At 50.4% G+C, this 23,778-nt stretch overlaps 1 protein-coding gene across 1 annotated transcript in view; it reads left to right on the top strand.

Moving 5' to 3' along the window:
• The first annotated feature begins 12,807 nt into the window (after positions 1 to 12,807).
• PPEF2 (protein phosphatase with EF-hand domain 2) overlaps positions 12,808 to 23,778 on the top strand; it is a 48,370-nt gene continuing 37,399 nt past the window's right edge. Inside the window, exons 1-8 of the mRNA XM_038759368.1 lie at positions 12,808 to 12,952; positions 15,020 to 15,077; positions 15,783 to 15,958; positions 18,868 to 18,982; positions 19,321 to 19,367; positions 22,711 to 22,877; positions 22,981 to 23,017; positions 23,120 to 23,269. Coding sequence (XP_038615296.1) covers positions 12,884 to 12,952; positions 15,020 to 15,077; positions 15,783 to 15,958; positions 18,868 to 18,982; positions 19,321 to 19,367; positions 22,711 to 22,877; positions 22,981 to 23,017; positions 23,120 to 23,269 — 819 coding nt within the window. The 5' untranslated portion in view covers positions 12,808 to 12,883. The remainder of the gene's footprint in view (positions 12,953 to 15,019; positions 15,078 to 15,782; positions 15,959 to 18,867; positions 18,983 to 19,320; positions 19,368 to 22,710; positions 22,878 to 22,980; positions 23,018 to 23,119; positions 23,270 to 23,778) is intronic.

The raw sequence follows: 23,778 nt of genomic DNA, 5'->3' as shown, positions 1-23,778 counted from the left end.
TCATCTGTAAAATGGCGATTAAGACTGTGAGCCCCCCATGGGACCACCTGATCACCTTGTAACCACCCCACTGCTTAGAACAGTGCTTTGCACATAGTAAGCGCTTAATAAATGCCATCATTATTATTATTATGTGAGCCCGCTGATGGGTAGGGACCGTCTCTATATGTTGCCAACTTGCACTTCCCAAGTGCTTAGTCCAGTGCTCTACACACAGTAAGCGCTCAATCAATCAATCAATCAGTCATATTTATTGAGCGCTTACTGTGTGCAGAGCACTGGACTAAGCACTTGGGAAGTCCAAGTTGGCAGCATATAGAGACGGTCCCTACCCAACAGTGGGCTCACAGTCTAGAACCAATCAATCGTATTTATTGAGCGCTTACTGTGTGCAGAGCACTGTACTAAGGGGGAGACAGAGAACAAAACCAAACATATTAACACGATTGAGTGAATGAATGAATGAGTGGGCGGATGGATGAGTGAGTGAGTGAGTGAGTGAGTGAGTGAATGAATGAATGAATGAATGAATGAATGAATGAATGAGCAAGCAGGGGGCGCTGTGGAGACAGACGGCCAGGACAGAGGCAGAGTTAGACCAGCGGGGGGCGCTGTGGAGGCGGCGTGGCCCGAGCTCGGGTCCGGCCAGCGCCGCCGCCAGGAAACCAGCGGGGGGCGCTGTGGAGACGGCGAGGCCCGCCCCGAGCCCGCGTCCAATCAGCGTCGCCGTCCTCGTCAGGCACCGCTGCGACTGAGCCAGCGGGGGGGCGCTGTGGAGGCCCGAGCCCGCGTCCAATCAGCGCCGCCGCCGCCGTCCTGGTGAGGCGCCGCTGCTCCTGGGCCAGCGGGGGGCGCTGTGGAGGCGGCGAGGCCCGAGCTGGAGCTCGGGCCTGACCAGCGCCGCCGCGAGGAAACCAGCGGGGGGCGCTATGGAGACGGCGAGGCCGGGCCCGAGCCCGCGTCCAATCAGCGCCGCCGCCGTCCTCGTCAGGCACCGCTGCGACTGGGCCAGCGGGGGGCGCTGTGGAGGTGGGAGGCCCGGCGCGAGCCCGCGTCCAATCAGCGCCGCCGCCACCGCCGTCCTGGTGAGGCGCCGCTGCTCCTGGGCCAGCGGGGGGCGCTATGGAGGCGGAGAGGCCAGGGCTCGGGTCTGACCAGCGACCCCGCAAGGAAATAATAATAATAATAATGATAATAATAATAATAATAGCATTTATTAAGCGCTTACTATCAATCAATCGTATTTATTGAGCGCTTACTGTGTGCAGAGCACTGTACTAAGCGCTTGGGAAGTACAAGTTGGCAACATATACAGTCCCTACTCAACAGTGGTGTTCTAATTGCTGGGGAGGTTACAAGGTGATCAGCTTGTCCCACAGGGTGCTCCCAGTCTTCATCCCCATTCAACAGATGAGGGAACTGAGGCACAGAGAAGTGCAGTAAAGCTACACAGCTGACAAGTGGCGGAGGCGGGATTTGAACCCATGACCTCTGACTCCAAAGCCCGGGCTCTTTCCACTGAGCCACGCTGCTTCTCTAGGAAGCCAGCGGGAGGCGCTGTGGAGACGGCGAGGCCCGGCCCGAGCCCGCGTCCAATCAGCGCCGCCGTCCTCGTCAGGCACCACTGCGACTGGGCCAGCGGGGGGCGCTGTGGAGACGGCGAGGCTCGTGCCCGCGTCCAATCAGCGCCGCCGCCGCCGTCCTGGTGAGGCGCCGCTGCCCCTGGGCCAGCGGGGGGCGCTGTGGAGGCGGAGAGGCCCGAACCCGACCAGCGGGGGGCGCTGTGGAGACGGCGAGGCCGGGGCCCGAGTCCGCGTCCAATCAGCGCCGCCGCCGTCCTCGTCAGGCACCGCTGCGACTGGGTCAGCGGGGGGCGCTGTGGAGGCGGGAGGCCCGGCCCGAGCCCGCGTCCAATCAGCGCCGCCGCCGCTGTTGCCAGGCAACCGTGGGCGGGAGGGCGAGGAGCAGCTGGGAGAGGCGTCGGCCGGGGGCTGTGCTGGCCGCCCGCCCGCCCATCCATCGGCTCGGTGAGATGATGGCAGGTGGGAGCCCCGGGAGCCCCCAAAACCCCCCCCCAAAACCCACCCAGCTGCCTCAGGAGCCACATTCGGGCCCAACCGGTGCCTCCCGGCTTGTCTCTCCTGCCTACTCCCAGCCTGACCCCAGCCTGACCCCCAGTCTGACCAGTTACCTGCCCCCGACCTGCCCCCAGTCTGCCCAGTGACCAGCCCCCAGTCTGCCCAGTGTCCTGCCCCTGGCCTGTCCCCTACCTACTCCCAATCTGCCCAGTAGCCTGCCCTGGCCTGCCCCCAGTCTGCCCAGTGTCCTGCCCCTGGCCTGTCCCCTACCTACCCCCAATCTGCCCAGTAGCCTGCCCTGGCCTGTCCCCAGTCTGCCCAGTGTCCCGCCCCCGGCCTGTCCCCAGTCTGCCCAGTGTCCTGCCCCTGGCCTATCCGCTACCCACTCCCAATCTGCCCAGTAGCCTGCCCTGGCCTGCCCCCAGTTTGCCCAGTGTCCTGCCCCCGGCCTGCCCCCAGTCTGCCCAGTGTCCTGCCCCTGGCCTGGGCTTAAGAGTCAGAGGTCATGGGTTCAAATCCCGACTCCACCACTTGTCAGCTGTGTGACTTTGGGCAAGTCGCTTAACCTCTCTGTGCCTCAGTGACCTCATCTGTAAAATGGGGATTAAGACTGTGAGCCCTCCATGGGACAAGCTGATCACCTTGTAACCTCCCCAGCGCTTAGAACAGTGCTTTGCACATAATAAGCACTTAATAAATGTCATCATCATCATCATCACCTACTCCCAATCTGCCCAGTAGCCTGCCCTGGCCTGTCCCCAGTCTGCCCATTGTCCTGCCCCCCATTCTACCCCCAGGCCTGTCCCTGGCCTGACCCCTGCCTCCTCCCAGCCTGCCCCGAGTCTGCCCCCAGTCTGTCCAGTGTCCTGCCCCCAGCCTGTCCCCAGTCTGCCCAGTGTCCTGCCCCTGGCCTGTCCCCCCCCTACAACCAATCTGCCCAGAGGCCTGCCCCCAGCCTGCCCCCAGTCTGCCCAGTGACCTGCCCCCGGCCTGTCCCCAGTCTGCCCAGTGTCCTGCCCCTGGCCTGTCCCCCCCCCTACAACCAATCTGCCCAGAGGCCTGCCCCCAGCCTGCCCCCAGTCTGCCCAGTGACCTGCCCCCGGCCTGTCCCCAGTCTGCCCAGTGTCCTGCCCCTGGCCTGTCCCCTCCCTACAACCAATCTGCCCAGAGGCCTGCCCCCAGCCTGCCTCCAGTCTGCCCAGCGGCCTGTCCTCCAGTCTATCCCCAGACCTCCCCAGAAGCCTGCCCCCAGTCTGTCCAGTGTCTACCCCCAGGCCTGTCCCCAGTCTGCCCAGTGTCTACCCCCAGGCCTGTCCCCAGTCTGCCCAGTGTCCTGCCCCCAGCCTGTCCCCAGTCTGCCCAGTGTCCTGCCCCTAGCCTGTTGTCTCCCCCTTCTAGACTGTGAGCCCACTGTTGGATAGGGACCGTCTCTATATGTTGCCAACTTGGACTTCCCAAGCGCTTAGTCCAGTGCTCTGCGTACAGTCAGCGCTCAATAAATACGATTGATTGATTGATTCTCTGGGCCTCGGTTTTCGAGTCCGATTTCTCGTTTGACTCCTGGCTGGCTCGATTTAATTCATTCATTCAATCAATCATATTTATTGAGCGCTTACTTTGTGCAGAGCGCTGTACTAAGCGCTTGGGAAGTTCAAGTCAGCAACAGATAGAGATGACCCCTACCCAACAGCCGGCTCCGCCAGATTGGGAGGGAAAAAGGGAGCGGGAGAGACGAATACCTACTTTCTTTAGACGCAGGATGGTGGAGCGGGTAGAACCCGGGCCTGGGAATCAGAAGGTCTTGGGTTCTAATCCCGGCTCCGCCACTTGATGATGATGGTTTTTGTTAAGCGCTTACTATGTGCCGAGCACTGTTCTGAGTGCTGGGTTAGATACGAGGTGATTAGATTTTCCCACGGGGGTGCTCACAGTCGTAACCCCCATTTTTACAGACAAGGGAACTGAGGCCCAGAGAAGTGAAGTGACTTGGCCAAAGTCACCCAGCTGACAAGTGGCAGAGCCGGGATTAGAACCCACGACCTCGGACTCCCAAGCCCGGGCTCTTTCCACTGAGCCGGGCAACCCGGGATGATCTTTGCTTGGGAGGGCGAGGTCGTTCACCGCTCTGTTGTCACACGAGGAGAAAAAATCTCCCTGTTGGGAGTTTCTACCGTCGTCTTCAAGCCCAGGCGACTGACCTTGACAATTCTCCGTTCATCCATTCATTCAGTCAGATGTATTTATTGAGCGCTTACTGTGGGCAGAGCACTGTACTAAGCGCTCGGGAAGTACAAGTCGGCGGCATGTAGAGACGGCCCCTACCCAACGACGGGCTCGCAGTCTAGAAGGGGGATACACAGCAAAACAATACCATCGATTTTGTTATCATCAAAATTGATCAATAGAATTATGGAGATAATTTCAATCTAATTAATGAATTAATTAATACCATTGATATATCATAATTAATATCATTAAAGTATTATAATCAATATTCTAATCAACAATATTATTATATTGTTATTAATTATAATATTACAGTCAATAATATTATAATAGTGTTATTAATCATAATATAATTGATATCATTAAAATCATTGATTAATGTCATTAATAAAATAAATAGAATAATAAATATGTACAAGTATACTGTGCAGTGTTGCCAAGCGCACCAAAGCGTGAGAGAATCCTTAGGACGCGGCCCGAGAACCCAGCCCGGATTTCCTACCGGACGGAGCCGATGACGTTTGTACTAAGGCTTCTTGAGGGTGAACTAAAAAAATGAGCTCGTTGTGGACAGGAATGTATCTGTTTGTTGTTATATTGGAATAATATAATAATAATGTTGGCATTTGTTAAGCGCTTACTATGTGCAAAGCACTGTTCTAAGCGCTTGGGGGGATACAAAGTGATCAGGTTGTCCCACGTGGGGCCCACAGTCTTAATCCCCACTTTACAGGTGAGGTAACTGAGGCTCAGAGAAGTTAAGTGACTTGCCCAAGGTCACACAGCAGACATGTGGCAGAGCCAGAATTCGAACCCATGACCTCTGACTCCAAAGCCCATGCTCTTTCCACTGAGCCATGCTGCTTGTACTCGCCCAAGCACTTAGTACAGTGCTTTGCCCACGGTAAGTGCTCCATAAATACGATTGAACGTTGCCAACTTGTCCTTCCCAAGTGCTTAGTACAGTGCTCTGCACACAGTAAGCGCTCAATAAATACCATTGATTGATTGACTGATTGAATAATAAGTCTGTCCTTTTTTTGTGGTATTTGCTAAGCGCTTACTATGTGCCCAGCACTGTTCTAAGCTCTGGGGTAGATACAGGGTAATCAGGTTGTCCCACGGCGGGCTCACAGTCTTAATCCCCATTTTCCAGATGAGGTAACTAAGGCACAGGGAAGTTAAGTGATTTGCCCAAAGTCACACAGCAGGCAAGTGGCGGAGGCGGGATTAGAACCCATGACCTCGGACTCCCGAGCCCGGGCTCTTTCCACTGAGCCACGCTGCTTCCCAACTTTTAGTTCTTTCACATGTAAAATCCGTAGATTGTGGGCAGAGAATGTGTCTCTACCAACTCTGTTATAGCGGACTCCCCCAAGTGCTTTGGGAGTCAGAGTCGTGGGTTCGAATCCCGCCTCCGCCACTTGTCAGCTGTGTGACTTTGGGCAAGTCACTTCACTTCTCTGGGCCTCAGTGACCACATCTGTACAATGGGATGAAGACTTGGGGAAGCAGCGTGGCTCAGTGGAAAGAGCCCGGGCTTTGGAGTCAGAGGTCATGGGTTCCAATCCCGGCCCCGCCAATTGTCAGCTGGGTGACTTTGGGTAAGTCGCTTCACTTCTCTGTGCCTCAGCTGCCTCATCTGTAATATGGGGATGAAGCCTGTGAGCCCCCCGTGGGACAACCTGATCACCTTGTAACCTCCCCAGCGCTGAGAACAGTGCTTTGCACATAGTAAGCGCTTAATAAATGCCATCATTATTATTATTAAGACTGTGAGCCCCGCATGGGACAACCTGATCACCTTGTATCTACTCCAGTGCTTAGAACGGTGCTTGGCACATAGTAAACGCTTAACAAATACCATCATTATTATTATTGCACACATTAAGAGCTCAGTAAATAGGATTGAATGAATGGCTGATTATTACAGTGCTGTCTACACGGAAAGTGTGTGATCAAGGTGATGGAGTGATTCAAGTTTGAATTTAGGTCTTTTCCGTTGGCAGGCCCTGAGGTCGTCCCGCCTGGCTTTTGACGTCTGTTCGGATCCTTCCCGGGCCCACGGGGCCTTCACCTCGCACTCAGACCATGGGATGCGGCAGTTCTACCACGCAAGCCCAGGCCTTCCCCAAAATTGAAAGGAGTGAGTGTCTCCCATCTTCCCAGTACTACTACTACTACTACGAATAATAATGATGGTATTTGTTAAGCGCTTACTATGTGCAAAGCACTGTTCTAAGCGCTGGGGGGGATACAAGGTGATCAGGTTGTCCCACGGGGGGCTCACAGTCTTCATCCCCATTTTACAGATGAGGGAACTGAGGCCCAGAGAAGTGAAGTGACTTTTTTGGGGGCGGGTATTTGTTAAGCGCTTACTAGCACTGTTCTAAGCGCTGGGGAGGTTACAAGGTGATCAGGCTGCCCCACGGGGGGCTCACAGTCTTCATCCCCATTTTACAGATGAGGTGACTGAGGCCCAGAGAAGTGAAGTGACTTTTTGGTGGGGGGGTATTTGTTAAGCGCTTATTATGTGCAAAGCACTAAGCGTCGGGGGGGTATACAAGGTGATCAGGTTGTCCCATGGCGGGCTTACAGTTTTCATCCCCATTTTACAGATGAGGGGACTGAGGCCCAGAGAAGTGAAGTGACTTTTTTGGGGGGGGTATTTGTTAAGCGCTTACTCTGTGCAAAGCACTGTTCTAAGCGCTGGGGAGGTTACAAGGTGATCAGGTTGTCCCTCGTGGGGCTCACAGTCTTAATCCCCATTTTACAGATGAGGTGACTGAGGCCCAGAGAAGTGAAGTGACTTTTTTGGGGGGGTATTTGTTAAGCACTTACTATGTGCAAAGCACTGTTCTAAGCGCTGGGGAGGTTACAAGGTGATCAGGCTGCCCCATGGGGGGCTCACGGTCTTCATCCCCATTTTACAGATGAGGGAACCGAGGCCCAGAGAAGTGAAGTGACTTTTTTGGGCGGGTATTTGTTAAGCTCTTACTATGTGCAAAGCACTGTTTTAAGCGCTGGGGAGGTTACAAGGTGATCAGGCTGCCCCATGGGGGGCTCATGATCTTAATCCCCATTTTACAGATGAGGTGACTGAGGCCCAGAGAAGTAAAGTGATTTTTTTGAGGCGGGTATTTGTTAAGCACTTACTATGTGCAAAGCACTGTTCTAAGCGCTGGGGAGGTTACAAGGTGATCAGGTTGTCCCTCGTGGGGCTCACAGTCTTAATCCCCATTTTACAGATGAGGTGACTGAGGCCCAGAGAAGTGAAGTGACTTTTTTGGGGGGGTATTTGTTAAGCACTTACTATGTGCAAAGCACTGTTCTAAGCGCTGGGGAGGTTACAAGGTGATCAGGCTGCCCCATGGGGGGCTCACGGTCTTCATCCCCATTTTACAGATGAGGGAACCGAGGCCCAGAGAAGTGAAGTGACTTTTTTGGGCGGGTATTTGTTAAGCTCTTACTATGTGCAAAGCACTGTTTTAAGCGCTGGGGAGGTTACAAGGTGATCAGGCTGCCCCATGGGGGGCTCATGATCTTAATCCCCATTTTACAGATGAGGTGACTGAGGCCCAGAGAAGTAAAGTGATTTTTTTGAGGCGGGTATTTGTTAAGCACTTACTATGTGCAAAGCACTGTTCTAAGTGCTAGGGAGGTTACAAGGTGATCAGGCTGCCCCACGGGGGGCTCATGATCTTAATCCCCATTTTACAGATGAGGTGACTGAGGCCCAGAGAAGTAAAGTGATTTTTTTTGAGGCGGGTATTTGTTAAGCGCTTACTATGTGCAAAGCACTGTTCTAAGTGCTAGGGAGGTTACAAGGTGATCAGGCTGCCCCACGGGGGGCTCACGGTCTTCATCCCCATTTTACAGATGAGGTGACTGAGGCCCAGAGAAGAGAAGTGACTTTTTTTTGGGGGGGGGGGGGGGTATTTGTTAAGCGCTTATTATGTGCAAAGCACTGTTCTAAGCATTGGGGGGGATACAAGGTGATCAGGTTGTCCCACAGGGGGCTCACAGTCTTCATCCCCATTTTACAGATGAGGGAACTGAGGCCCAGAGAAGTGAAGTGACTTTTTTGGGGGGGTATTTGTTAAGCAGCTACTCTGTGCAAAGCACTGTTCTAAGCGTTGGGGAGGTTACAAGGTGATCAGGCTGTCCCACGGGGGGCTCACGGTCTTCATCCCCATTTTACAGATGAGGTGACTGAGGCCCAGAGAAGTGAAGTGATTCTTTTTGGGGGGGTGGTATTTGTTAAGCGCTTACTATGTGCAAAGCACTGTTCTAAGCGCTGGGGAGGTTCATCCCCATCCCCAGTCTTCATCCCCATTTTCCAGATGAGGGAACTGAGGCCCAGAGAAGTGAAGTGGCTTGCCCAAGGTCACCCAGCTGACAAGTGGCAGAGCCGGGATTCGAGCCCATGCCCTCTGGCTCCCAAGCCCGGGCTCTTTCCACTGAGCCACGCTGCTACTACTAGTAGTAGTAATAATAATAATAATCGTTGTGGTATTTGTTAAGTGCTTATTATAACAATAATGAAGGTATTTTAAGCTCTGTTATAAGCGCTGGGGTAGATACAAGGTGATCGAGTTGTCCCCCGGGGGGCTTCCAGTCTTCATCCCCATTTGACAGATGAGGGAACTGAGGCACAGAGCAGTGAAGTGACTTGCCCAAAGGCACCCAGTCGACAGGTGGCGGAGCCGGGATTAGAACCCACGACCTCTGACTCCCCAGCTTGGGCTCTCTCCACTAAGCCACGCGTTATGTGCCAGGCACTGTAATAATAATAATAATAATAATGGCGCTATTTGTTCAGGACTTACTACGTGCCAGGCACTGTACTAAGCGCCGGAGTGATACAAGCAAACCAGGTTGAACACGGTCCCACGGGGGGCTCACAGTCTCAATCCCCATTTTACAGATGAAGTGACTGAGGCCCAGAGAAGCAAAGTGACCTGCCCAAAGTCCCACAGCCTAGTGTGGGACTAAAATAAAATAAATAAAACAAAATAAAACTAAAATAAAACAAAGATAAAACAAAATAAATAAATAAAACAAATAAATAATGAATGAATGAATGAATGAATGAATAAATAAATAAATAAATAAATAAAATAAATAAATAAAATAAAATAAAACTAAAATAAAACAAAGCCCGTTGCGGTTGTTACGTGACAGGCCCGGCAACATTGAGTTGTTTTCTGAGTTGTGGATTGGTCGGTGTTATTTATTTTTAATGAAATTTTCAACATGGATGGGACCGACTCATCTTGAATAATTTAAATGGTCAAATGAGTGCTGTAGAAGCTCTTTGCTTAATGTATTAATGTTGTTTTCAGAAGGCTTATGACACGTGTGTTGCCAACTTGTATAATACTAATGATAATGATAGCATTTATTAAGCGCTTACTATGTGCAAAGCACTGTTCTAAGCGCTGGGGAGAATACAAGGTGATCAGGTTGTCCCATGGGGGGGCTCACAGTCTTAATCCCCATTTTACAGATGAGGGAACTGAGGCCCAGAGAAGTGAGGTGACTCGCCCAAAGTCACACAGCTGACAAGTGGCGGAGCCGGGATTTGAACCCATGACCTCGGACTCCAAAGCCCGGGCTCTTTCCACTGAGCCACGCTGCTTCTCCACGCTGCTTAGTGTATTAATGTTGTTTTCAGAAGGCTTATGACATGTATGTTGCCAACTTGGACTTCCCAAGCGCTTAGTACAGTGCTCTGCACACAGTAAGCGCTCAATCAATACGATTGATTGATGTAAATGTATTTAACAAGACCATAGTTAAGCAAAAGAGAGACCGTCATATTTTCACATAGGTGTTTAATGTATCTTGATGGAAGCTTGTGGGAAGGTCGTGTGAAAATACACAGAGATCAGACTTATCTCATCATCATCATCATCATCATCAATTGTATTTATTGAGCGCTTACTGTGTGCAGAGCACTGTACTAAGCGCTTGGGAAGTACAAGTTGGCAACATATATCTCGCATAGCTTTCATCGTATTTTTAGCACGTCTGTTCTTTAGCGGCGTGGCTCAGTGGAAAGAGCCCGGGCTTTGGAGTCCGAGGTCGTGGGTTCAAATCCCGGCTCCGCCACTTGTCAGCTGTGGGACGTTGGGCAAGTCACTTCACTTCCCCGGGCCTCGGTTCCCTCGTCTGGAAAATGGGGATGAAGACTGGGAGCCCCTCGGGGGACAACCTGATTACCTTGTATCTACCCCAGCGCTTAGAACAGTGCTTGGCACATAGTAAGCGCATAACAAATACCAACATTATTATTATTATTTCGCGCGCTATTCACTGGCCGTGAAGAATGGGAATAAACTTAAGAAATCGACCGAACAATGGTATTTATGGAGCGCTGATGATGTGCTGAGCGCTTTTAGACTGTGAGCCCACTGTTGGGTAGGGCCTGTCTCTATATGTTGCCAATTTGTACTTCCCAAGCGCTTAGTACAGTGCTCTGCACATAGTAAGCGCTCAATAAATACGATTGATGATGATGTACGAAATGTGAGGAAGCATGCCAAAGAGTCGGCGGACGCATTCCTCGCCCACAGTGAGATTGTAAATACCGCAATAAGGTCGTACCCATCATCCATCCAGACTAGGGGACCTTTAGGGCCCTAAAGATCTCTGGACCAAGAATGTGATGGTCGTCCGTCATCATCATCAATCGTATTTATTGAGCGCTTCCTGTGTGCAGAGCACTGGACTAAGCGCTTGGGAAGTCCAAGTTGGCAACATATAGAGACGGTCCCTACCCAACAGCGGGCTCACAGTCTAAAAGGGGGAGACAGAGAACAAAACCAAACATACTAACAAAATAAAATAAACAGAATAGATCTGTACAAGTAAAATAAATAAATAAATAAATAGAGAACAAAACCAAACATACTAGCAAAATAAAATAAATAGAATAGATATGTACAAGTAAAATAAATAGAGTAATAAATCTGTACAAACATATATACATATAAACAGGTGCTGTGGGGAAGGGAAGGAGGTAAGATGGGGGGGGCTCAATAAATACGATTGAATGAATGAATGAATTTTACAGGTGAGGGAACTGAGGCCCAGAGAAGTGAAGTGACTTACCCAAGGTCACGTAGCAGGGGCGTATGGAGCCAAGGTGACTCCCAGGCCTGGGCCCTATAATAATAATCATGGTATTTTTTTAAGCACTTACTGTGTACCAAGTGCTGTTCTAAACGCTGTGAGCCCACTGTTGGGTAGGGACCGTCTCTATATGTTGCCAACTTGTAATAATAATAATAATAATAATAATAATAATAATAATAATTCTGGTATTTGTTAAGCGCTTACTATGCGCAAAGCACTGTTCTAAGCGCTGGGGTAGGTACAAGGTAATCAGGTTGTCCCACGTGGGGCTCCCAGTCTTCATCCCCATTTTACAGATGAGGTAACTGAGGCCCAGAGAAGCGAAGCGACTTGCCCAAAGTCACACAGCTGACAAGCGGCGGAGCCGGGATTTGAACCTGCGACCTCTGACTCCAAAGCCCGGGCTCTTTCCACCGAGCCACGCTGCTTCTCTACTTCCCAAGCGCTTAGTCCAGTGCTCTGCACACAGTAAGCGCTCCCTAAATACAACTGAATGATTACAAGGTTATCAGGTTGGACGCAGTCCTTGCCCCCACATAATAATAATTACGGCCGGGCTTTGGAGTCAGAGGTCAGGGGTTCTAATCCCGGCGGCGCCGCTTGTCAGCTGTGTGACTTCGGGCGAGTCACTTCACTTCTCTGGGCCTCCGTTGTCTCCTCTGGAAATAGGGGCTGTGAGCCCCCCGTGGGACAACCTGATCACCTTGTATCCTCCCCAGCGCTTAGAGCGGTGCTTTGCGCATAGAAAGCACTTAACAAATGCCATTATTATTATTATTATTATTATTATTATTATTATGGCCTTTCTAGGCTGTGAGCCCACAGCCGGGGGTCGACGGCGGGACGGGCGAGAACGAGGCCTGGTGAGGAGATTAGCGGGGGCAGAGGAGCGGAGGGTGCGGGCTGGGCTGGGGAAGGACAGAAGCCCCCCATGGGACAACCTGATCACCTTGTAACTTCCCCAGCGCTTAGAACAGTGCTTTGCACATAGTAAGCGCTTAATAAATGCCATCATTATTATTATTATTATTATAGAAGGGAGGGGAGGGAGGAGGTCAGTAAGTGTTTGATCAAGACGATTGAATGAGCGAGCGAGTGAGCGAATGAAGCCATCCCTCTATTTATTTATTTATTTTACTTGTACATTTCTATCCTACTTATTTTATTTTGTTGGTATGTTTGGTTCTGTTCTCTGTCTCCCCCTTTTAGACTGTGAGCCCACTGTTGGGTAGGGACTGTCTCTATGTGATGCCAGTTTGTACTTCCCAAGCGCTTAGTACAGTGCTCTGCACATAGTAAGCGCTCAATAAATACGATTGATTGATTGATTGATTGATTGATCCCTCACGCCTGCCTTTCCGCCCGCCTTTCCGCCCGCAGCCCTGAAGGCCGCCATCCTGATCCAGAAGTGGTACCGCCGCTCCCTGGCCCGCTTGGAAATGAGGCGGCGTTGCACGTGGAGCATCTTCCAGTCCATCGAATATTCCGGAGAGCAGGATCAGGCCAAGGTCAGAGGCGGAGCCCCCCGGGCGGACCAGGCCCGGGGGCAGCCTTGCTCCCTCCCTTGAGGGCGGCCAGTGCCATGGAACAACCTGATCGCCTTGGGTCCTCCCCAGCGCTTAGGACGGTGCTTGGCACATAGTAAGCGCTTAACAGATGCCATCATTATTGTTGTTAGCATGGAAGGCACCGGGGGGGCCGGCGGAGGTCGCCCCCAACCCCCCGCCCACGTCCACCCAAGGCCCCCCACCCACCCTCCCTCCTCACGTCCGACAGACAATGACTCTCCGCCCATCAAAGCCTTATAATAATAATAATAATAATGATAATGTTGGTACTTGTTAAGCGCTTACTATGTGCCAAGCACTGTTCTAAGCGCTGGGGGGCTACGAGGTAATCAGGTTGTCCCATGGGGGGCTCGCAGTCTTCATCCCCATTTTACAGATGAGGGAACTGAGGCCCAGAGAATAATAATAATAATAATAATGGCATTTATTAAGTGCTTACTATGTGCCAAGCACTGTTCTAAGCGCTGGGGGGATACGAGGTAATCAGGTTGTCCCATGGGGGGCTCACCGTCTTCATCCCCATTTTGCAGATGAGGGAACTGAGGTCCGGAGAATAATAATAATAATAATGATGATGGCATTTATTAAGCGCTTACTATGTGCAAAGCACTGTTCTAAGCGCTGGGGAGGTTACAAGGTAATCAGGTTGTCCCACGGGGGGCTTCATCCCCATTTTACAGATGAGAGAACTGAGGCCCAGATAATAATAATAATAATAATAATAATAATAATAATAATAATAATAATAATAATAATAATAATAGCATTTATTAAGTGCTTACTATGTGCAAAGCACTGTTCTAAGTGCTGGGGAGGTTACAAGGTAATCAGGTCGTCCCACGGGGGGCTTCATCCCCATTTTGCAGATGAGAGAACCTAGGCCCAGAGAATAATAATAATAATGATGGCATTTATTAAGCGCTTACTATGTGCAAAGCACTGTTCTAAGTGCTGGGGAGGTTACAAGGTGATCAGGTTGTCCCACGGGGGGCTCACAGTCTTCATCCCCATTTTCCAGATGAGGGAACTGAGGCCCAGAGGAGTGAAGTGACTTGCTGACAAATGGGGGAGCCGGGATTAGAACCCATGACCTCTGACTCTCCAGCCCGGGCTCTTTCCCTTGAGCAACGCTGCTTATAGAAGGCCCATCGCCTCCAAGAGGCCTTCCCTGACTGAGCCCTCCTTTCCTCTTCTCCCGCTCCCTTAATTCACACCCCCTCCCAGCCCCACACCACTTACGTCCCTATCTGTCATTTATTTCTTTCTGTTCCCGTCCGCCTCCCCCTCTGGGCCGTAAGTTCGTCTGGGGAAGGGGATAATAATAATGATAGCATTTATTAAGCGCTTACTATGCGCAAAGCACTGTTCTAAGCGCTGGGGAGGTTACAAGGTGATCAGCTTGTCCCACGCGGGGCTCCCAGTCTTCATCCCCATTTTCCCGATGAGGGAACTGAGGCCCAGAGAAGTGAAGTGACTTGCCCAAAGTCACCCAGCTGGCAGTTGCCTCCCCCTTCTAGAACGTGAGCCCGCTGTTGGGTAGGGACCGTCTCTATGTGTTGCCAACTTGTAGTTCCCAAGCGCTCAGTACAGTGCTCTGCGCACCGTAAGCGCTCAATAAATATGATTGAATGAGTGAATGAATTGGCAGAGCCGGGATTTGAACCCCTGACCTCGGACTCCAAAGCCCGGGCTCTTTCCGCTGAGCCACGCTGCTAAGGGGATGTGTCCGTTTAGCGTTGCAGCGTCCTCTCCCGAGCCCTTAGTCCAGCGCTTTGCACACAGTAAGCGCTCAGTAAATACGATTGAATGAGTGAGTGAATGGAAGGCAGCCGGCCAGCCTCCATTGTCATCTCTGGTTCTTTTAGACTGTGAGCCCACTGTTGGGTAGGGACCGTCTCTATGTGTTGCCAACTTGTACTTCCCAAGCGCTTAGTACAGTGCTCTGCACACAGTAAGCGCTCAATAAATACGATTGATTGATTGATTGATTGGTTCTGTGTCCTGCAGCTCCGGGATTTCTTCAGCTACCTCAGAGACCACTTCAACCCAAGCAGCCACGAGGACAGTGAGTGGCCATTTCCCCCCGGGGTGGTGGGTTAGGGATGCGGGACAGAGAGCAGAAGGGAGGGAGGATTAAATATCGACGACGGGGACCAGCGGGGTCGTTCCTTCCCTTCATTCATTCAATCGATCAATCAATCATATGTATTGAGCACCGTATTAAGCGCTTGGGAGAGGACCACAGAACAATAAATAGACACATTATTCATTCAATCGTATTTGCTGAGCGCTTACTGTGTGCAGAGCACTGGACTAAGCGCTTAACACGTTATGTGTTTCTTCTGACTCCATCCCACCTCCCAGGCGTCCAAGTGTCGCCGGGTCGTGCCCTCCCCTTCACAATCCCTGCGTTTCCCAGCGAGCCCCGCGGAGTTCCCACTGAGTCCCGCAGCATTCCCACGGACCCAGGCGGCATTCCCACCGAGCCCCGTGGCGTTCCCAAATAGCCGAGCCCCGCGGCGTCCCCAAACAGCCGTGCAGCGTTCCCACCGAGCCCCGTGGCATTCCCGCCGAGCCTCATTCACTCACTCATCCATTCGTATTTATTGAACGCTTACGGTGTGCAAAGCACTGTACTAGGCGTCTGGGAGAGCCCAGCAGAACAATAAAGAGACGCATTTCCTGCCCGTGATGAGCTTACAGTCTAGAGGAGGGGAGAAGGACATCCATACAAATAAATAAATGACAGATGTGTTTCTGCCCTGACCAGGGGACTTCATTAACTGCATAATCTCAGAGGAGAAGCCCACCCGGAACTTCAAGATGAAGGAATGTTGCCTGTATGAATCCATCGACGTTCCCAACTCATATACGGGGCCTCGTCTTTCCTTCCCTCTCCTTCCTAACCAGGCAGCTGTCTTGGTGGAAGCGTTTAAATGCAGACAAGTAAGCATCCCAGGAAGAACCATCCTCCCCTCAGACCCGTTCCCAAGCTTGGAAATGTGGAAAAAGACCCGTGGCCGGGATCGTCAGAGGAACCTCTGGGATGTGGTTATTGTGATTATTGTATTTGCTAAGCGCTTCCTATGCGCCAAGCACGGTCCAAACACTGGGAAAGATACAAGGTCATCAGGTTGTCCCACAGGGGGCTCGACGTTTGAATCCCCATTTGACAGATGAGGTCACTGAGGCCCAGGGAAGCGAATCCCCTCAGCTTCGGATCCCCATTCGTTCATTCATTCAATCGTATTTATGGAGCACTTACTGTGTGCAGAGCACTGAACTAAGCGCTTGGGAGAGGCCAGTGCAACAATAAACAGACGCATTCCCACCACGAAGTTGCGGTCCAGAGTGGGGACGGCAGACGTTATTGTAAATAAATAAATAAATGGCAGATCTGTACAGAAATGCTCTGGGGCTGGGGCGGGGGAAGAACAAAGGGAGCAAGTCGGGGCGATGCAGAAAGGAGTGGGAGGAGAGGAAGGGGAGGGCTTAATCAGAGAAGGCCTCCTGGAGGAGATGGGCCTTCAATAATAATAATAATGATGGCATTTATTAAGCGCTTACTCTGTGCAAAGCACCGTTCTAAGCGCTGGGGAGGTTACAAGATAATCAGGTTGTCCCAGAGGGGGCTCACAGTCTTCATCCCCATTTTCCAGATGAGGGAACTGAGGCCCAGAGCAGTGAAGTGACTTGCCCAAAGTCCCCCAGCTGACAATTGGCGGAGCCGGGATTTGAACCCATGACCTCTGACTCCAAAGCCCGGGCTTTTCCCACTGAGCCACGCTGCTTCTCCGTTTGAATGGGGGGAGAGGCTGGGGGATGGGCGTCCCAGGCCAGAGGCAGGATGAGGGCGAGGGGTCGGCGCTGAGATTGGGGAGATCAAGGCCCAGTGAGAAGGGTAGCATTAGATGAGCGAAATGTGAGGGCCGAGTTGGAATAAGTCCCTTTCGGCATCCGCTAGCCAACCTGTTATTTCCCACCGCCGACTCCCCTCTCCGAATGAATCAAGGGCGGTGGGTCTCAGTTTCCCCTAGCTGTTCTGGGAAAGTCGGAGTGTGGCCCCGCTGAAACAACCTGTCGCTCAGCAATATTTCCTGAACATCCAGAAAGCCCGAGACCCTTGGAAGTCCGTGGGCGAAGGGAGACTAGGCCGGAGATGCGGACTGAGAACTTCATTCATTCATTCATTCATTCATTCAATCGTATTTATGGAGCGCTTACTGTGTGCGGAGCACTGGACTAAGCGCTTGGGAAGTACAAGCCGGCGACATATGGAGACGGTCCCTACCCAACGACGGGCTCACGGGCTAGAAGGGGGAGACGGACGACACAACAGAACAGGTGGACGGGTGTCAAGTCGTCAGAATAAATAGAATTAAAGCTAAGTGCACATCATTAACAAAATAAATAGGAGAGTAAATATGTACAATTAAAATAACTAGGGTAATAAATCTGTAGAAACATATATACAGGTATTGAGGGGAGGGGAAGGAGGTGGGGCAGGGGGGATGGGGAGGAGGAGAGGAAAAGGGGGGTCGGTCTGGGAAGGCCTCCAGAGAAGCATGGAAAGAGCCCAGGCTTTGGAGTCAAAAGGACCTGGGTTCTAATCCTGGTTCCGCCTCTTGACTGCCGTGTGACCTTGGACGAGTCGCTTCACTTCTCCGGGCCTCGGTTCCCTCCTCTGCAAAATGGGGATTGATTGTGAGCCCCACGTGGGACAGGGACTGTGTCCAGCCTAATTAGCTTGTATTTACCCCAGCGCGTAGTACAGTGCCTGGCGCAGAGTAAGTGCTTAACAGATGCCATTAAAAAAACCCCAAAAGACTTCATTCCCTCCTTCCCTTCCCCACAGCACCTGTATATATGTTTCTACATATTTATTACTCTATTTATTTATTTTACTTGTACCTATCTATTCTATTTATTTTATTTTGTTAGTATGTTTGGTTTTGTTCTCTGTCTCCCCCTTCTAGCCTGTGAGCCCACTGTTGGGTAGGGACTGTCTCTATATGTTGTCAGCTTGTACTTCCCAAGCGCTTAGTCCAGTGCTCTGCACACAGTAAGCGCTCAATAAATACGATTGATTGATTGATTCATTCATTCATTCAATCAATAGTATTTATTGAGCGCTTACTGTGTGCAGAGCACTGTCATTCATTGAATTCATTACTGTGTGCAGAGCACTGTCATTCATTGAATTCATTACTGTGTGCAGAGCACTGTACTAAGTGCTTGGGAGGTCCAAGTTGGCAACATCTAGAGACGGTCCCTACCCAACAGTGGGCCGAAGGGGACACTGAGAGAAACGTGTCCCAAAGGGAGGGTGGAATTAGGGCGGGTTTCCTGATCCGAGCTGCAGTTTAAAGGAGAGGCAGTCTCCGGTGGGGCAGGCGGGAAGAGGGAGGTTGTTCCAATCAATCAATCGTATTTATTGAGCGCTTACTATGTGCAGAGCACTCTACTAAGCGCTTGGGAAGTACAAATTGGCAACATATAAAGACAGTCCCTACCCAACAGTGGGCTCACAGTCTAAAAGGGGGAGACAGAGAACAAAACCAAACATACTAACAAAATAAAATAAATAGAATAGATATGTACAAATAAAATAAATAAATAAATAGAGTAAAAGCCAAGTTTTTGGCTGAGCCTGGGCAGAGGCTTGGAGGAGGGAGGGAAGAAAGAGAAGGAAAACAGAGAGAGGGAGAGCGAGCGGAAGTTCAGTGGCAGCAGGAAGTCCTCCTGGGTTTAGGCCGGGCCTCTGGTGTCGGCAGGCTCCTCCATCCTCACGCGGAGATGTCAATGCTGTCTCTCCTCTCCTCCCCTGCCTCCCTCCCTCCTCTTCCTCCCAGTAGCAGCTCCACGCTCGCTACCTCTTAAATCTCCTGCACGAGACCCAGCAACTGCTCTCCAGGATGCCGAACATCAACCAAGTCCTCACCTGCTACAACGGGGATGTCACGGTGTGCGGTGAGAGAGAGCCCAGAGGGAGCGGGCGGCCTTCGGTTACTCGGACCGGAGTTCGAGGCTGGGCTCTGTCTGCGGGGAAGGAGTGGGGGGCCGGGGCTGGGGACGGGGACGCGCCGACCCAGGAGGAAAAGCAAGCACTGGAGGTGCCCCCCTTGAAGCCAAAAGAAAAAGGTTGCGTGTCTTCCCTCAACCCCGCCAGGACTCCACAGTCAGTGTCCTTTCTTCCTCTGTTTAGTAAAATAATGATGGTATCTGTTAAGCGCTCACTGTGAGCCAGGCATTCATTCCTTCATTCATTCAGTCGTATTTATTGAGCGCTTAATGTATCTCTTCACTAGGAGACTTGCATGGACATCTGGATGACTTATTTCTCATATTTTACAAGGTAGGAACGGGGGCCGCGTTTCTATAATAATTATAATGGCATTTGTTAAGTGCTTACTATGTGCCATCTGGATGACTTATTTCTCATATTTACAAGGTAGGAACAGGGGCCGCGTTTCTATCATCATCATAATAATAATAATGGCATTTGTTAAGCGCTTACTATGTGCCATCTGGATGACTTATTTCTCATATTTTACAAGGTAGGAATGGGGGCCGCGTTTCTATAATAATAATAATGATGGCATTTGTTAAGCGCTTACTATGTGCCATCTGGATGACTTCTTTCTCATATTTTACAAGGTAGGAATGGGGGCCGCGTTTCTATAATAATTATAATGGCATTTGTTAAGTGCTTACTATGTGCCATCTGGATGACTTATTTCTCATATTTACAAGGTAGGAACAGGGGCCGCGTTTCTATCATCATCATCATAATAATAATGGCATTTGTTAAGCGCTTACTATGTGCCATCTGGATGACTTATTTCTCATATTTTACAAGGTAGGATTGGGGGCCGCGTTTCTATAATAATAATAATGGCATTTGTTAAGCGCTTACTATGTGCCATCTGGATAACTTATTTCTCATATTTTACAAGGTAGGAACGGGGGCCGCGTTTCTATCATAATAATAATAATAATAATAATAATGGCATTTGTTAAGCGCTTACTATGTGCCATCTGGATGACTTATTTCGCATGTTTTACAAGGTAGAAACGGGCCGCATTTCAATAATAATAATAATAATAATAATAATAATAATAATAATAATGGCATTTGTTAAGCTCTTACTATGTGCCATCTGGATGACTTATTTCTCATATTTTACAAGGTAGGAACGGGGGCCGCATTTCTGTTATAATAATAATAATGGCAGTTGTTAAGCACTTACTATGTGCCATCTGGATGACTTACTTCTCATATTTTACAAGGTAGGAACGGGGGCCGCGTTTCTATAATAATAATAATGGCATTTGTTAAGCGCTTACTATGTGCAAAGCACTGTTCTAAGCACTGGGGGGATACAAGGTGATCAGGTTGCCCCACGTGGGGCTTACAGTCTTAATCCCCATTTTACAGATGAGGGAACTGAGGCTCAGAGAAGTTAAGTGAGTTGCCCAAGGTCACACAGCAAACGTGGCGGAGCCGGGATTCGAACCCATGACCTCTGACTCCAAAGCCCATGTTCTTTCCACTGCGCCACGCTCACGGGTTCATATGCCGGCTCCGCCAATTGTCAACTGTGTGACCTTGGGCAAATCACTTCACTTCTCTGTGCCTCAGTTCCCTCATCTGTAAAATGGGGGTTAAGACTGGGAGCCCCCCGTGGGACAACCTGATCACCTTGTAACCTCTCCAGTGCTTAGAGCAGTGCTTTGCACATAGTAAGCGCTTAATAAATGCCATCATTATTATTATAAGCAGCGTGGCTCAGTGGAAAGGGCACGGGCTTTGGAGTCAGAGGCCGTGGGTTCAAATCCCGGCTCTGCCACTTGTCAGCTGTGTGACTTTGGGCAAGTCGCTTCACTTCTCTGGGCCTCAGTTACCTCATCTATCAAATGGGGGTGAAGACTGCGAGCCCCCCGTGGGACAACCTGATCATCTTGTAACCTCCCCAGCGCTTAGAGCAGTGCTTTGCACATAGTAAGTGCTTAATAAATGCCTTCATTATTATTATTAAGGGTCATTCGCGGACTCGCCCAAATCGCGTGACTATAAAACGCAAACTGTTTAGAAATGGGAATGGATCTAACTGGGGTCCTTAGGGTAGGGTTGAGAACACTCTAGGCTCTATTCCACCATTAAGACCTTCAGCAAACCAGGATTTTCTTCAGTATACTTTCAAGAAAAAACTAACCGAGCCCCCTTTTTCCTCTCCTCCTCCTCATCCCCCTCAGCCCTACCTCCTTCCCCTCCCCACAGCACTTGTATATATATTTGTACAGATTTATTACTCTGTTTATTTTACTTGTACATATTTACTCTTCTATTTATTTTGTTAATGATGTGCATAGAGCTATAATTCTATTTGTTCTGACGATTTTGACCCCTGTCTACAAGTTTTGTTTTGTTGTCCGTCTCCCCCTTGTAGCCTGTGAGCCCGTTGTTGGTAGGGACCGTCTCTATCTGTTGCCAACTTGTCCTTCCCAAGCGCTTAGTCCAGTGCTCCGCACACAGTAAGCGCTCAATAAATACGATTGAATGAACGAGTGAATGTTTGTGCAGATTTATTACCCTATTTTACCTGTACGTATTTACTTTTCTATTTATTTTATTTTGTTAATGTGTTTTGTTTTGTTGTCTGTCTCCCCCTTCTAGACTGTGAGCCCGCTGTTGGGTAGGGACCGTCTCTAGATGTTGCCAACTTGTACTTCCCAAGCACTTAGTCCAGTGCTCCGCACACAGTAAGCGCTCAATAAATACGATTGAATGAATGAATGAATGAATGAAATGGTATTTGGTAGGTGCTTACTATGTGCCAGGCACTGTACTAAGTGCTGGGGTAAATGCAAGGTAATCCTCCAGGCTGGGAGGGCCCACTGGAAGTGTCTGCTGGGATTGTTGCCAATTTGTACTTCCCAAGCGCTTAGTACAGTGCTCTGCACATAGTAAGCGCTCAATAAATACGATTGATGATGATGATGATGATTGTCCTCTTCTCGTCCCCCACAGGGCATCACAGTCTAATATGAGGAGGATTTAATCCCCATTTTACAGATAAGAAAACTGAGGAATAGAGAAGTGAAATGGTGCTTGTTTGTTTGTCAGATGCTTATTACTCTATTTTATTTGTACATATTCTGTTTATTTAATTTTGTTAATATGTTTTGTTTTGTTCTCTGTCTCCCCCATCTAGACTGTGAGCCCGCTGTCGGGTAGGGACCGTCTCTATATGTTGCCAACTTGGACTTCCCAAGCGCTTAGTCCAGTGCTCTGCACACAGTAAGCGCTCAATAAATACGATTGAATGAATGAATGAATGAATGAATGAAATGACTTTCCCAAGGTCACACACAGCAAGCAAGGGGCAGAACTTGGACTGGAATGTAGATCCTCCGACTCCTATCAGACTATCGGACCCTTTCCATTCATTCAATCGTATTTATTGAGCGCTTACTGTGTATATGTCTCTATGTGTTGCCAACTTGTACTTCCCAAGCGCTTAGTCCAGTGCTCTGCACCCAGTAAGCGCTCAATAAATACGATTGATTGATTGATTGATTGAATGAATCGGGGCCTACCCGCAGGGAGCCATCGCCACATGCGTCCCTCTTTAACCTCGCTTTCTCCCCCCCGCCCCCGGATCCCGTCCCCCTCCGATCCCATCTCGTCCGGGAAGAACGGCCTCCCGTCCTCCGAGAGAACGTACGTGTTCAACGGCGACTTCGTGGACAGGGGCAAGGACTCCGTGGAGATTTTAATCATCCTCTTTGCCTTCATGTTGGCCTACCCCAACGCCATCTACCTGAACCGAGGCAACCATGAGGACTACTTGGTCAACCTCCGGTGAGAGGGGGATGGAGGGGCGGGAGGAGAGGCCTCCGACGGCGGCCCCTCGACGGGTTTTCCCCCCCTCTTTGAAAAATCCGCCTTTTACCTCCCGACGCAGGTACGGTTTCACCCGCGAGGTGATGGGCAAATATAAGGTGCGTGGCCGGAGCCGGCGGGGCGGGCGGGCCGCGCTTTCCCCCCCGATTCCCGCGGCCGAGGGGCCCGGCGCCAGCGCCTCGGCCCTGTCCCCTCCGCAGAAACACGGCAAGGGGATCCTCACCATGTTGCGGAGCGTGTTCTGCTTGCTGCCCCTGGCCACGCTGATCGACAAGAAGGTCCTGGTCATCCACGGCGGGGTGTCGGACCAGACCGATCTGGACCTGCTGCGCGGGCTCAAACGGGATGAGGTGATAATCATCATAAGGATGAGGGCGTTTGTTAAGGGCTTACTGTTCATTCGTTCATTCAGTCGTGTTGGTTGAGCGCTTACTGCATGCAGAGCACTGGACTAAGCGCTTGGGAAGTCCAAGTCGGCAACATCTAGAGACGGTCCCTACCCAACAGCGGGCTCACAGTCTGGAATGGGGAGACGGACCACAAAACATATTAACAAAAGAAAATATATATTCATTCATTCATTCATTCAATCGTATTTGTTGAGCGCTTAGTGTGTGGAGAGCACTGGACTAAGCGCTTGGGAAGTCCAAGTCGGCAACATCTAGAGACGGTCCCTACCCAACGGCGGGCTCACAGTCTAGAAGGGGGAGACGGACAACAAAACAAAACATATTATCAATATAAAGTAAATATTCATTCATTCATTCATTCAATCGTACTTGTTGAGCGCTTACTGTGTGCAGAGCACTGGACTAAGCGCTTGGGAAGTCCAAGTCGGCAACATCTCGAGACGGTCCCT

This window comes from Tachyglossus aculeatus, chromosome 17, assembly GCF_015852505.1.
Source record: "Tachyglossus aculeatus isolate mTacAcu1 chromosome 17, mTacAcu1.pri, whole genome shotgun sequence".
Classification (NCBI taxonomy): domain Eukaryota; kingdom Metazoa; phylum Chordata; class Mammalia; order Monotremata; family Tachyglossidae; genus Tachyglossus; species Tachyglossus aculeatus.
The sequence above is the reverse complement of the archived record's forward strand: the minus strand, read 5'-3'. Positions and strand labels throughout refer to the sequence as shown.